The sequence below is a fragment of the Octopus sinensis genome, linkage group LG1, assembly GCF_006345805.1.
Source record: "Octopus sinensis linkage group LG1, ASM634580v1, whole genome shotgun sequence".
Lineage (NCBI taxonomy): Eukaryota > Metazoa > Mollusca > Cephalopoda > Octopoda > Octopodidae > Octopus > Octopus sinensis.
In genome coordinates, this window is record NC_042997.1 from 172,947,265 (window position 1) to 172,960,067 (window position 12,803).

Genomic DNA, 12,803 nt, shown 5'->3' on the forward strand with positions numbered 1-12,803 from the left:
TTTTCCACATATAAACTGTTGTTGCCGAAATGATTTACCCAGCAGAATGCCAACTAACTGATGCCAACATGGAGCATGCAATGAAAGAACTGATGTCACTAGATAGTTAAAACACCCATTGTGATCTGAACTGACCATGGAAAGCCTAAATATTCTAACCTCGAAACCATTTAAAATTTCTTTTAAAATTCTCTCCATTCTGATGATGCTGCCATGTTTTGTGCCCAAGAAATTTTATGTGGAGCCAATTCAACTGGCTATTAAACACACACACACATACATACATACATACATCAAACAAGGGTGCTTCCTTAGCATAAAATGAAGCCTGGAACTACTGTGTACTACACATCTTCTTATAATTAGAAAAAGAAAAAAAAAACTAAACAAAGACCCTATTTTTTTATACTTGCGACATGATGGGCAACTTTCATGACTAGCCCTTGTGTGTGTAACAGCCAATGTGTGTATCTCTACAATGGAATATATCAGCATGTAGAAGGCACACAAATAGTAGTAGAGATCTTCATTATCAAACAATACAGAATGGATTAAAGAGCTGATTTTGTGTACAAGTGTAGAAACAAGAATGAAAGCATGAGCTACTGTAGAGATAATACTTTAGACAAAAAAAAAACACACACACATCTCTACATGGTTTCTTAATCTGCTAGAAATAGCACTAATCTGCCTCAAATCACACTTTACAAAAAAAAAGTGCTGCCTCAATAAAAAGATACTTTGGATAATGTCCTGGAAGAGACAGTATGCTTTTGATTATATAGATTTGTCTGATCAGGGTTGACCAAGGGCTAAACAACAACACTGAACTATGAGAAACAAAAAAGAAAGCAAAAAAAAAAACAAACAAAAAAAAAAACAAAGCAAAAAAGTCAATATCGAGATGTCACATGCAGAAGAAACTAGTAAACACAGACACTGACCTTGTGCTGCACCGCCATCGTGACCTGATACTGCTTGCTGTGCTGCTGCAGCTGCTGCTGTTTTAGCTGCATATAAATTTGCTTCTTCCTGCGCTTTACCAATATTCTTTTTATACCGAATTCGTTTATTTCCAAACCAGTTCGATACCTGCAGCGAAAAGATTGTTTGAGAAATCTTAGGGGGCAAAGGTGCAGACAAGTTTAACGCAGAGCAAACACAATAAATTATTCATCAAAGGATATTTCGAACGCTTTGAATCATTAAAGACACAAACACAACACAATACAAGGTATAGAGCAGTAGAAACCCAGTCACAGGCATTGTATTTGGTATTTAGTGTTTTAACAAATATTCTATGTACAAAAAAAAAAAAAAAAAAAATTTTAACCCCCAAGATTCTCAAATTAATCATAGTTATTTAACAGCTGTTTCGTTTGGCTTTGTGTTTCCTAATTCAGCTCTGATTGTGTACACCTTTGATCAAAGGCATCAAGACGATGCTCATCATAGCTTTGTTCAAAATATAATGTATCCAGGATTACATTTCCAGAATGAATGTCTCCTCTTCATTTAATTAACTAACACCCTTTCCTTCTTCTGTTGCATTTGTGCCAATATTCATCATCATCATTGCTTACCATTTGCTTTCCATGCTATCATGGGTTGGATGGTTTGACTGAGGGCTGGCGAACCAGATGGCTGCACCAGGCTCCAATCTTGATCTGGCAGAGTTTCTACAGTTGGATGCCTTTCCTAATGCCAACCACTCTGAGAGTGTAGTGGGTGCTTTTACGTGCCACCAGCACGGGGGCCAGTCAGGCAGTACTGGCAACGACCTCGCTCTAATCTTTTTACACATGCCACCAGCACAGGTGCCAGTAAGGCGATGCTGGTAACAATCACGCTCCAATGGTGCCTTTTACATGCCACCTTTTACAGGCCAATATTAGAAATCATTAATATTTAATTCAATTTTTGTTTTTCTAATCAGTTAGTCAGATGACAGCAGTGTCCACAACCTCTGTAGGCTCTTCCAAATTGATGAGAGGGTGATGTGGTTGATATCCAACTCGAATATCAGCAAAGAGCAAACTGAAAGTCTGATCCAAAGGCCTGTAACAGAATGAACCCTGCTAGACTGAAGGATGAATTGACAATTAAATGATATAACACAAATTCACACAAAAGCATATGTATGAGAAACATATTTAATTTGCTGGAATTGAACTGATGATCATTCATCATCATTATCATCATCATTTTATATCCATTTTTCCATGCATAATTTGCATCTTAATTCCATTGATAAATAAAAGTAGCTATTATGAACAAAATATGCCAGACATAATTTTCCCTTCTTTTTATACCCGCTTATTTAAATTAAAAAAAAAAAATTTTTTTTACCAAATACGTATGTAACAATACAGTGACTAATAACTGAAGGTATATAACCATGAACCAATTAATGAAAAGGTTAAATAGTTTACATAAGTCATTCATAGAATGATGAATAACAACAATACATTAAAAATAACAACAAAAAAAACATGCAAAACAAAATGCGTTTTAGTTTTGTTTTGCCAAACGGAAAGCAATTTTGTGTTAAAATAGCTTTACAATGATTTTGGAATTCACAGAAAGAATTATACATAGAAATGATGTAATGATCAAAGTTACAAATTATTGACAACAATAAGAACTATCAAACATGATTTTTTTTAAAAATCCAACATACTTTCAAACAATAAAATAAAATGTAAAATGACCGTTACATTCTGATACAGCAATTTCACCTACTTAAACAAAAAAACTAAACAGTATATAATGCATTTAATTTCGTTTTTATCTTTTTCTTTGTGTAAAATAGATCAAGAGACTTTGTAGTAACTGAAATTTCACTATGTCTAGAAGTTAGAAACTTTAAAGACAAAAGCAAATTAATAAAAATTAGCAAAAAGAAAAAAAATGAAAAATGAATTTCAGATTTTGTAAGTGATCATGTAAAACATTTCAAATGGCAAATTATGTTTTATTTTTAGTAACAATACCAAGCATGAGCCATATAAAAATTTCAGAAAATATTTTTAGTTGTAAATTTTTGTGTGTGTATGAGGTCATATCATGCTGAAGAGATCTCTATAAAGGGTGAAATGCAGTAATATACATGATTATCACTTGACTAGAAATTTTAAGGAACTTGTAATAAGTAATGAATGAAAGAATGAATCAATAAATAAATATGCGAGTTCTCTACATCTTTTTTTCCTAATAATTTCTTAATTTCAAATCCTGCCAAACATTATGAAGAAATGATTATCTCCCTTGTAATTGCTTCTTAGGGGAAAATATGCATGCGTGTGTGTGTGTATTCAAAATTGAGACCTCTGTGAAACTCCTTTGAGTTTCTCATTCTGTTCTCACAGCAACTTACAACAAGGCCTTTTTTTTCTTTCACATTATACATACATCTTTGCAGATCTACCCAGACAAAGATTATGTGCGTATATGTATGTGCATGTGTGTGTGTGTGTGTATGCATACTCATACACACACACAGTCTCTTTTTCCCCCTTTCACACTTTCTCTCTCCCTATATCAACATAAAATGAATCTACGGTTATACATGGGTAAACAAATGTAATGTTAAGTGAAGTGTACATTCCAAATGTTTAGGCTTCAGACTTAGTCAGCAGAAAATGAAAGCTACCATGATGCTATATGAATGAAATATTTTCAAACCAAGTATGTATATCTATAAATACATACATGTGTATACACACACATGCATAGAGAAACATTTACATACATATATACAAAGAAATATTGACTCACAAACACACACACACACATATATATCTTCTGTTTATGTACAGAAATATAGTTTATATTTGTCCATGTAATTATGATCTCATTATTGTGTCCATTCACACATCTCCATTGATATAAATTCATTCATAGGTTGTTGTTTTTCCCTATAAGTCGATCATTTTCTATTTATCAATTATTCTTCAGGCAGTTATTGTTTACACTGACCCTTCAGTCTAGGATAATAATGATGATGATGATGATAATAATAATAATAATAAATATCCTGATGCAGTACCAGACAGTGGTTATGTCATGATACAGTAACCAGACAGTGGCTCTCATGGCTTCTAATCTTAACTAACTTGAAGTGTTATCATGTACATTGTTTTGTTTTCATATAAAAGATGGGCTACAGCAAATATTCCGCTCAATACTACAGATTTGCTTGTCAGTTGTTTGACCACCACCAGTTGAGCATGTCCCTTGGTGGCTGATGATATGTTCATTTCTGATCATGAGCAGAAGTAGTGGGGGAAGCATCATAGTCAAGTGTTGAGAGGAATTCTTTGGGGTTTGGATAATTCACCTCTGGAAACATGGGTATCTCGTTCAACATCTTTAACCTTTATTCAGGGATCTTTTGAGCAGGATGGGCTACTCAATCTGAAGAAAATTCTAACCTGGCCTCACCTGCAAGCTCATGCGCTGTTTATCTTCATATGAGATCACCATGGCATGCACATATTGTTGTGATGCATGTGCCTGGTGTACTCTTATCAAACGGGTAGTCATGATGGGTATACTGGGTTTCGTATATTTTACCACAGTGTCAATTTGATGACATGCACAGCTCTCACTCAATAATAATAATAATAACAGAACATGCGCAGAAAACAGTTTTATTGGGGACAGCGAAGATCTTGAGATTGGTACTTGGGTGTTAAGTATTATAGAAAGAAACTTTGTGAGACCTTTAACAACAGGTTGCTGTCTGCTCTCACAGAATTAACAGAAGCAAATGAAATTGAGAGTTCTGAGTAGTGATATGGAAATAATAAAAATATTAATCCTTTTTACTATAGGCACAAAGCCTGAAATTTTGGGGGAGTGGGCTTAGCTGGTTACATCGACTCTAGCGCTCTACATCAATGCCAGAAGGATGAAAGGCAACATCAACCTTGGCAGAATTTGAACTCATAACACAAAGATAGACAAAAGGCCACCAGGCATTTTACCTTGGGAGTTAACGATTCTGCCAGCTTGCTGCCTAAGATACTACTACTACTACTAATAATAATAATAACAACAACAATGTTGGAATACAATGACAATAGAATTGGATAGAATGTTGTATACTAATCATGAAATTTGAGTTCTTTACCAGAAGTTGTTGAAAAATGAAAGAACCAAAACCACAATAGCATAATAACTAACATAATATGAAACATTGCAACAATGGAGGTGAAGCCAGACTTCTACATCATTGATGCTGTAGTTGTTGTTAACCCTGCGCCACTGCCAACCCACCCCACTCACTCTGATCCAACAGACCACTGATCAAAGGTGCTCCAAACAGTAACCATCTTGAATTGTCTTTGTTTCTTAAGATGTCATCATAATCGACACCGTTATCACCTCATTGTCTCATTTCTATATATTCGCATATATGAAGAGATCAGCTCTGGTCTTCCAGTTCTCTTTCTCTCTAAATGCTACATTTCTTTAGGAATAGTTACTTCTTGAAATGAGTATCCGCACACAGCTTCTTTGTACCATTTTTTCTCCTCCTTTACCGTTTTACTTTTATTTCTCTATGATTTAAAAAGCCAAGTTTTTCTTGTTAAAACAATTGTCTTTACAGCCAAATTTCCTTCCTCAGACCACATTACTCAGCCATAAAATGCTATACAAGGAGAGAAAGTTTTTAGCCTGGCTTAGCTGAGAGCAGAAATAAGACAATGGCAATGGTTGTAGTAGGGCTTGAACTCATGGACTATATGGTTAGTGGTTTAAGCAAATTAACCACACACACCTCGATCATTGTGTCTTACAAGAGAGCCTATTCATGGCTATTTACTCTGCAAGAAACAGCAGCCATATCTCCATAATCTGGTTAGTTATGAATGAAGTTTCATATTCTAACAAACTGGAACACAACAAAACAAGAGCGAGGAGGGGGAACCCCCCCACCACCACCACCACCACCACCAAATATATATATATAATTGAAAAGAAATGAGATATTTTACCCAGAGATTTTGAAAAGCGGAAGTAAACTACTCCACCCAGACGCGCTCCTGCACAAGCATAAGCACATGCACTCTTGCTGCACACACACACACACACACACACAGAGGAGAATCTGAAAATAATATTTCTAAAAAAGTGCTATAGACTGAAATGCTCAATAAACAAACCATCAAACAGAACTTTAAAATGATCTGAAATATTAATCACATCTGTGAATGAGGTGTGTGTATGTGTATGTGTGTTAGCATTTATATATATATTCATTCACAAGAGTACAAGAGCAAACGTGACAGTGTGCATATGTGTGTATGTGTCTGTTAGGTTAAGAGTTTTTTTTTTTATAAATGACTTGAAATAGGTTTGTTTTAATGGATGCAGTTTTATTGAAAATAAGACACAAGTGGGCAGACATAAATTCAGTGATGAATTCAGAGCAATGGATAAGGTGGAGAGTATATATGCAGATGAGGGCGGTGTGTGCGTGTGTGTGTGTGTGGGTGGGTGGGTTCTCGCATGCACTGTCATCAGAAGCAAAAAAAAAAAAAAAATGCCTTTTCCATAGCTATGATAAAAATTGAATTAAAATATGTGAAAATAAAATAAAAAATAAATAGAATTTATGAAATTATTAGATGGGTGTAGTTGATAATTTACAAGTATTTATCAGCTGACATTGATGATAATTTATTTTTGATGTAATTAAGCAAAGGCATTAAAGAATTTTGATAGGTGTAAGTAATGAGCAACTGCCTTAATTTCAACCAGTTAAAAACAAACAGCAAAAAGCACAAGGGCAATTTAGTTTAAATAATATATTTATAAGTGTATATGTGACATAGCACAGTAGCATGAAATTAACCAAAAACAACAAATATACAAAAAAAACTCAAAAACCCCCAGGTAATCAATAAATACAATTAGAGAAATATGGTAAGCATTCTCTGAAGGAACTTAAATTACATTTAAAAAAGCAAAAAAAAAAACAAAAAAAAAACTGATGTTTCGAATGATTGTGGTCAACCTAGGGTGATGTTTCCATACCAAATTGATCCTCTATTTGACTGGATCTTCAACCGTTTAGATTACTCTGCCAAATCTAATGCTTATTTATTCACACTGATTTGAATTAATCATGCATTATCTTGTAGCTTTGGGATTTCAGTACGATTGTATATTTTTTAGAATGACATATCTGGATAAGTAAGAGTCCAGATCTGGTTGGTTTGAACATAAAACAAGCAGAAAATTTAGGCAGGATATGGCTGGTTTTACATGCTAAAGGGTTAAGCCAACAAGTGGGCTATTATATCGTTCAGTCTACAAGAAGAGCTGCCAAATCACATACTGAATCAGCACTTTGTTTAAAAAAAAAAACAAAGAAAAGTCACATTGGATAATGTAGTCTTAGATGGGCTATGCATGAAAAACAAAATAAACCAATGGTCATGGCTGGAATAATTTTAATCATGCCTGCTTGATCAGAACTGATTTAATAATAATAATAATAATAATTGTGTACAGTGCTCAGGTGCACTACAACTCATCTAAAGTGTATATATAATCAGGTGTAGTTTCAGCGGATTTCGGAAAGCATGAGGGCCTTAAAAGATGCAGTGTCATGGCAGTCAACAACTGACGCAGGCAGTTTATTCCATGCTTCAGCAACTCTGAGCGTGAAAAAATGTTTCCGAAAGTCATGGGAGCTGTATTGTTTTCTGACTTTGTAGGCATGTCCACGTGTGTTAGACACATGAAGATCAAAAAGGTGTTCAGTGTTGTTGTTGGTGAGGTGGTTGATAACCTTGTGGGTGTTTACCAAGTCCGTCGCCAGACGCCGGAGCTTCAGTGAATCCATGCCCAGGGAAACAAGGCGCTCAGAATACGGTAGGTGTCTGATGGAGGGTATGCGTTTGGTTGCACGTCTCTGGACAGATTCCAGGAGGTCAATGTTCTGTGCAAGATAGGGGTTCCAAACTGATGATGCGAATTCCAAGTGTGGTCGTACCATAGCTGTATACAGTTTTAAATAGATAAGACAAAGTAGTCCTGGGTGGGATTTGAACTTAAAATATAAAGGGACACAACATGTAGATTTCTAATTGGTGTTAGAACTAGGTGTTTGGAATTTTGCAGCTGAATACAAGTGTTGGTGCTAAAGAGTCAACTACCAATAAGAAACATAAACTGATTATTAGCCATGCCTTAATGCACTTCTTAGAACCATCACACACAAGAGTTGTATCATGAGCGGGTCATTCATTATGACTGCAATAAATGCACACTTCTTTATTTGTCATTTTGCCAATTGGTTAACAGCTCAATCAACTAGGTTTATCAAAGTCCTTTCATAGCCATTTGTGATCTCATCAACAGCATGCAAAGACTGTTTCAGATCTGTCTGTCCATCAGGTCAGCCTCTCTCCTGGTTTACAGGTTCTATATCTACATGGATATGAGTGAGAATGTATGTGAGAGAGGGACTGAGAATGGGGGAAAGAAGAATGTGTAGGTATATATGAGAGCATATTTGTGCATGTATGTGCATTTGTGTGGTGTAACAAACTCTGTGAGAGAGAATGTGTGTACAAAATTTATATATATATATATATATATTATATAAAAGGCTTAGTAAAATAAATTACTTTGCCGCATACTGAACCTTAGCATTTGATTTTTCGATGTCATTACCCCAAAACTTTTGTGAGTTAAATTATGCAAACACTATATATGAGAGAGATTTTCTTTAAGTATTAGAAATAGCCTTAAAAAAGTTTTTTAGCTGCTATTTCTAATGAGTTCAGTATGCGGCAAAGTAATTTATTTTACTAAGCCCTTTTATATAATGTAATAATTTGAATTTGCCTTGAATGGTCCCTTGCATACTGAACACTTGGTGAAATTGATTAATAATTAATTAATTTTGCCCTCAATTGTTGAAATTATATATATATATATATTATATATACATAACCTTTGAAACAGGAATCAATATAATCTGAATCCAGCCAGGAAGACAGATAAGTAATATCTCACTGCCCTTCTTGCTGCTGACAAAAACAAAAAAAAAAAAACAACCCAAAACACCTACACTCTTAACATCCTGTGTAACATGAATCTATACAGCACTGCATCTGTCTGTCAGTAACATCTGAAAAACCACAAGAATTTAACCAGCCTTGTTTATATTTGTTTTAAAAGAAGTCAGAACAGCCTAATCCAAGGGAGAAAACTTTAATGTCTTCCTCTATCGGTTACATCATTCTGTATCATGCATTAATAACATTGATCCATGTGTTGCTGAATTTATGCCATTTTTTTTTTTTTTGTCTAAAATCAATTTATTAAAATTTTCATTGAAAAATGGTCACTGGTCATTATTCAAGTGACAAATTATTGTTGAATTAAAGGTAGATAAGACATTAGATGTGATAACCTCAACGATATATCAATTTCTTCCTTGCACATTACGATGTCTGTCTTCAATCCATCAAATTTTTACAGTTAAAGACTCAGGCAATATATTACTTCAAGACTGATTGGGCACTGAAGGTTTTGCAGACGTAGTTAGTCCAATGTAGGACTTAACCCTTTCGTTGCTATATTTATTTTGAGATGCTCTGTGTTTCTTTCAATTACTTTAACCCTTTAGCATTTAAACCGGCCATATCCGGCCAAAAGTATTCTGCCTGTTTTATGTGCAAACTGGCCACATCTACAATATCATTTTAAAAATTAAAACAGTTTCCTCATCAAAATCTCATTGCTACAAGAGATTAGTTCAAAACAGTGTGGGTGAAAAAGCATAAATTTTGGCAGAATAATGTGAACACTAAACGGTTAAATATAACAAAGAATTTAGTAAAATAACTTAGTTATCATTAAGCTAGTGTTAGGAACATAAATTGTAACTAAGGTTTGGTGGGAGATTTTAATTCAAAACTTATGAAAACAAGACATTTGTACTCAGAGCCAGAGGCAGTTTCAGCCAGGTTGGTAATGAAAGGGTTAATGAGACGGCTGCTATCTTCTCCTCTTGAGTTTTTGTAAGTGATATCACTCTCTTCAGACTAATATTTGAATGCAGAACAAAAGGAAGGGGTCAACTTTGTTCTTACATACATCGATGAAATTCATACATACTTGATTTTGTTGTTTTTGATGAAAGTAACAGTTTTCTTACAAATGTCGTAATAAATAAAATGCAAAAAAGGTCAGGAACAAAAAATTTTTTTGCGATGTTTGTGTGTTTATGTCTCTGTTATGATAATAATCCAGGAGATTTCTCCTGATGGTTCTATCCCTTTGGGTTGCTTGGCACTTCTTTATCCAATCTCACCCTCCATAAGTAACATGTGACTGTGACAGTGAAGTCCTCTCACTAGTATGCTAAATTTGATTTTTCCTATGCCTACCTAACTTTTCTCTCAACTCATTTATTCTATGTCTATCTGTTTACACAGAATGCAACATAAATCGGAAGAACTGAAATGAATTTAAATAATGCAAAAATTCACTATAGATTATAAGAAAATATTAAAAGAATGTGCCTACATTCTTTCTGTACAACTGATGTGTTAGAAAAAAAAAAGTCTTCAGATAGACTGTTTTACAGTTTGTTGCCGACTCCTCAGGGAAAACACACCTGGCTTCTTTCCTTAATCAATATGAGCTGCTAATAAAGCAGCCATAAATTAGGTTAACAAAGTGATGGATAGCCTAATTAGGATATTTGTGCTTTTGGTGGCTTGTCATTAACTAAACGATGTCTATTTACACAGCATAAATCATAAGAAATTAAATTTAAATATCGTTGTGAATTAAAGAAGAATAAGAATGTAAACACATTCTTTCCATACTATTGATGGTCAAAAGAGAAGGCAGGCATTGACTGACGAACAGTTTTACACTTTGTTGCACATGAACACTAATCATCTAACGGAGCATGCTTTGGACAACCCCTTCAATAAGCACCCTATTTCACGAGCATTCATCACACTTTGAACACAAGTATCGCAAAATCTGCTGAACGCTTTTCTTGCAAATCAAACACGACCACTAGTGAGTGCATTCTTTTCTGCCACTGAAGACTTCTTATATAGACTATGTCCTTGAGACCATATTCTACAATCTTAAAAATCACAGAGCATATTGAATAATAATCTTTTAGATACACTACACCAGAACAATAAATATTCTTTTATTTGCTTCAGTCATTTGACTGTGGCCATGCTGGAGCACTGCATTTAGTCGAGCAAATCGCCCCCAGGACTTATTCTTTGTAAGTCTAGTACTTATTCTATTGGCCTTCTTGCCGAACTGCTAAGTGACAGGGACGTAAACACACCAGCATCTGTTGTCAAGCGATGTTGGCGGGGACAAACACAGACACACAAGCATATACATACACACATATATATAGACGGGCTTCTTTCAGTTTCCACCAACCAAATCCACTCACAAGGCTTTGGTCAGCCCGAGGCTATAGTAGAAGACACATGCCCAAGGTGCCACGCAGTGGGACTGAACCCGGAACCATGTGGTTGGTAAGCAAGCTACTTACCACACAAAAATAAATAAAAAGTTAAGGTGGTCTACTTGATTAGATCTGACAAACAGCAGAACAACTACAGTAACACTGTATTCACATTAGTAATACTAACCTACAACAAACTAACAAGAGGGCCTCTATATCATGAAACAACCATGTAGAAACATTAGCCAAATCTACATCAAATCATTGCTGACCATTTTACAATAGGGTAAGATATAGCAGATAATATAATCTGAACTTGAACACCTTTAATTATAGGTCTAGTGGACAGGAATTAGCCTGGGGTTGAAAAACAATAACTATATGAAAAGAATCAATATGGAAATATGTATGATGAAATAAAGTGTTAGTGTTTTTGTTTGTCTTTTTTTTTCCTTTGTGCCTTTGGTTTCTCAGCTAATCGCCTTAAACTAGGAAACAATAAGAAAACAAAAATACTACAAATATCCTTGTAAATGTATACATACCAAAATGCAGAGAAAACAAATGCATGCGCACGCACACACACGTGTATGTGTTTTATTTGTGTATATAATATGTGTGAGTATACTCTTTTGCTGGTTAAGCCATTCAAAACACACACACACATATGACTACATACTAATAAGTTTATATATGAATTCATATATTATCATATATGAGAATATATATAAATATACACACACACACACGCATATACATAACAGACAGTGGCAGCGGCAAAAAAAACAAACAAAACAAAACAAAAACAAAACAAAATAACAACAACTATAAAGTGAGACAGATTTTTACAATAATTGGCAGCGACACCAATGACCCAACTCACTATAAACTCTTGCTTGCTTTCTCACACATAAAATTGACCTCATATCAGGCTGCTTAGTTATATAAACTGGCAAATATGAGTTATCCAAAGATAAAAAAAAACAACAAAAAAATTTTAAAAAAAAATGTATTATGGAAGAAACTAGAAACTTATTTCACAGCAGATATGAACTGAGGGGTGGTGGTGGTGGTGATATAATAAGGGATGTAAAGGGAATGTTTGTTTTTCTTTTTTGCCTTTTACCCTCCAAAATTCAAGAGTTGCAAGTGTTTAAATCAGATGGAAACATGTGTTATAAGTTTAGATAATATAAAGTAACACTTTCAAAACATCCTTAAATAAATAAATATATCCCACTATTGCTACTAGTTGTGATATTAATAATAATAATAATAATAATGATAATAATCATCATCATCATCGTTTATCGTCCGTTTTCCATGC

The 12,803-nt window shown here is 34.4% G+C and overlaps 1 protein-coding gene across 5 annotated transcripts in view; it reads right to left on the reverse strand.

Annotated features, from left to right (window-relative positions):
* LOC115210669 (pre-B-cell leukemia transcription factor 1) overlaps positions 1-12,803 on the reverse strand; it is a 382,335-nt gene that overhangs the window by 79,798 nt on the left and 289,734 nt on the right. For all 5 annotated transcript variants that reach the window (XR_005001102.1, XM_029779345.1, XM_029779353.1 and 2 more), the window contains exon 5: positions 945-1,092. Coding sequence is in view for 4 of the 5 variants with exons in the window: in XM_029779345.1 (XP_029635205.1) it covers positions 945-1,092 (148 nt within the window). In the remaining variant the exon portion in view is untranslated. The remainder of the gene's footprint in view (positions 1-944; positions 1,093-12,803) is intronic.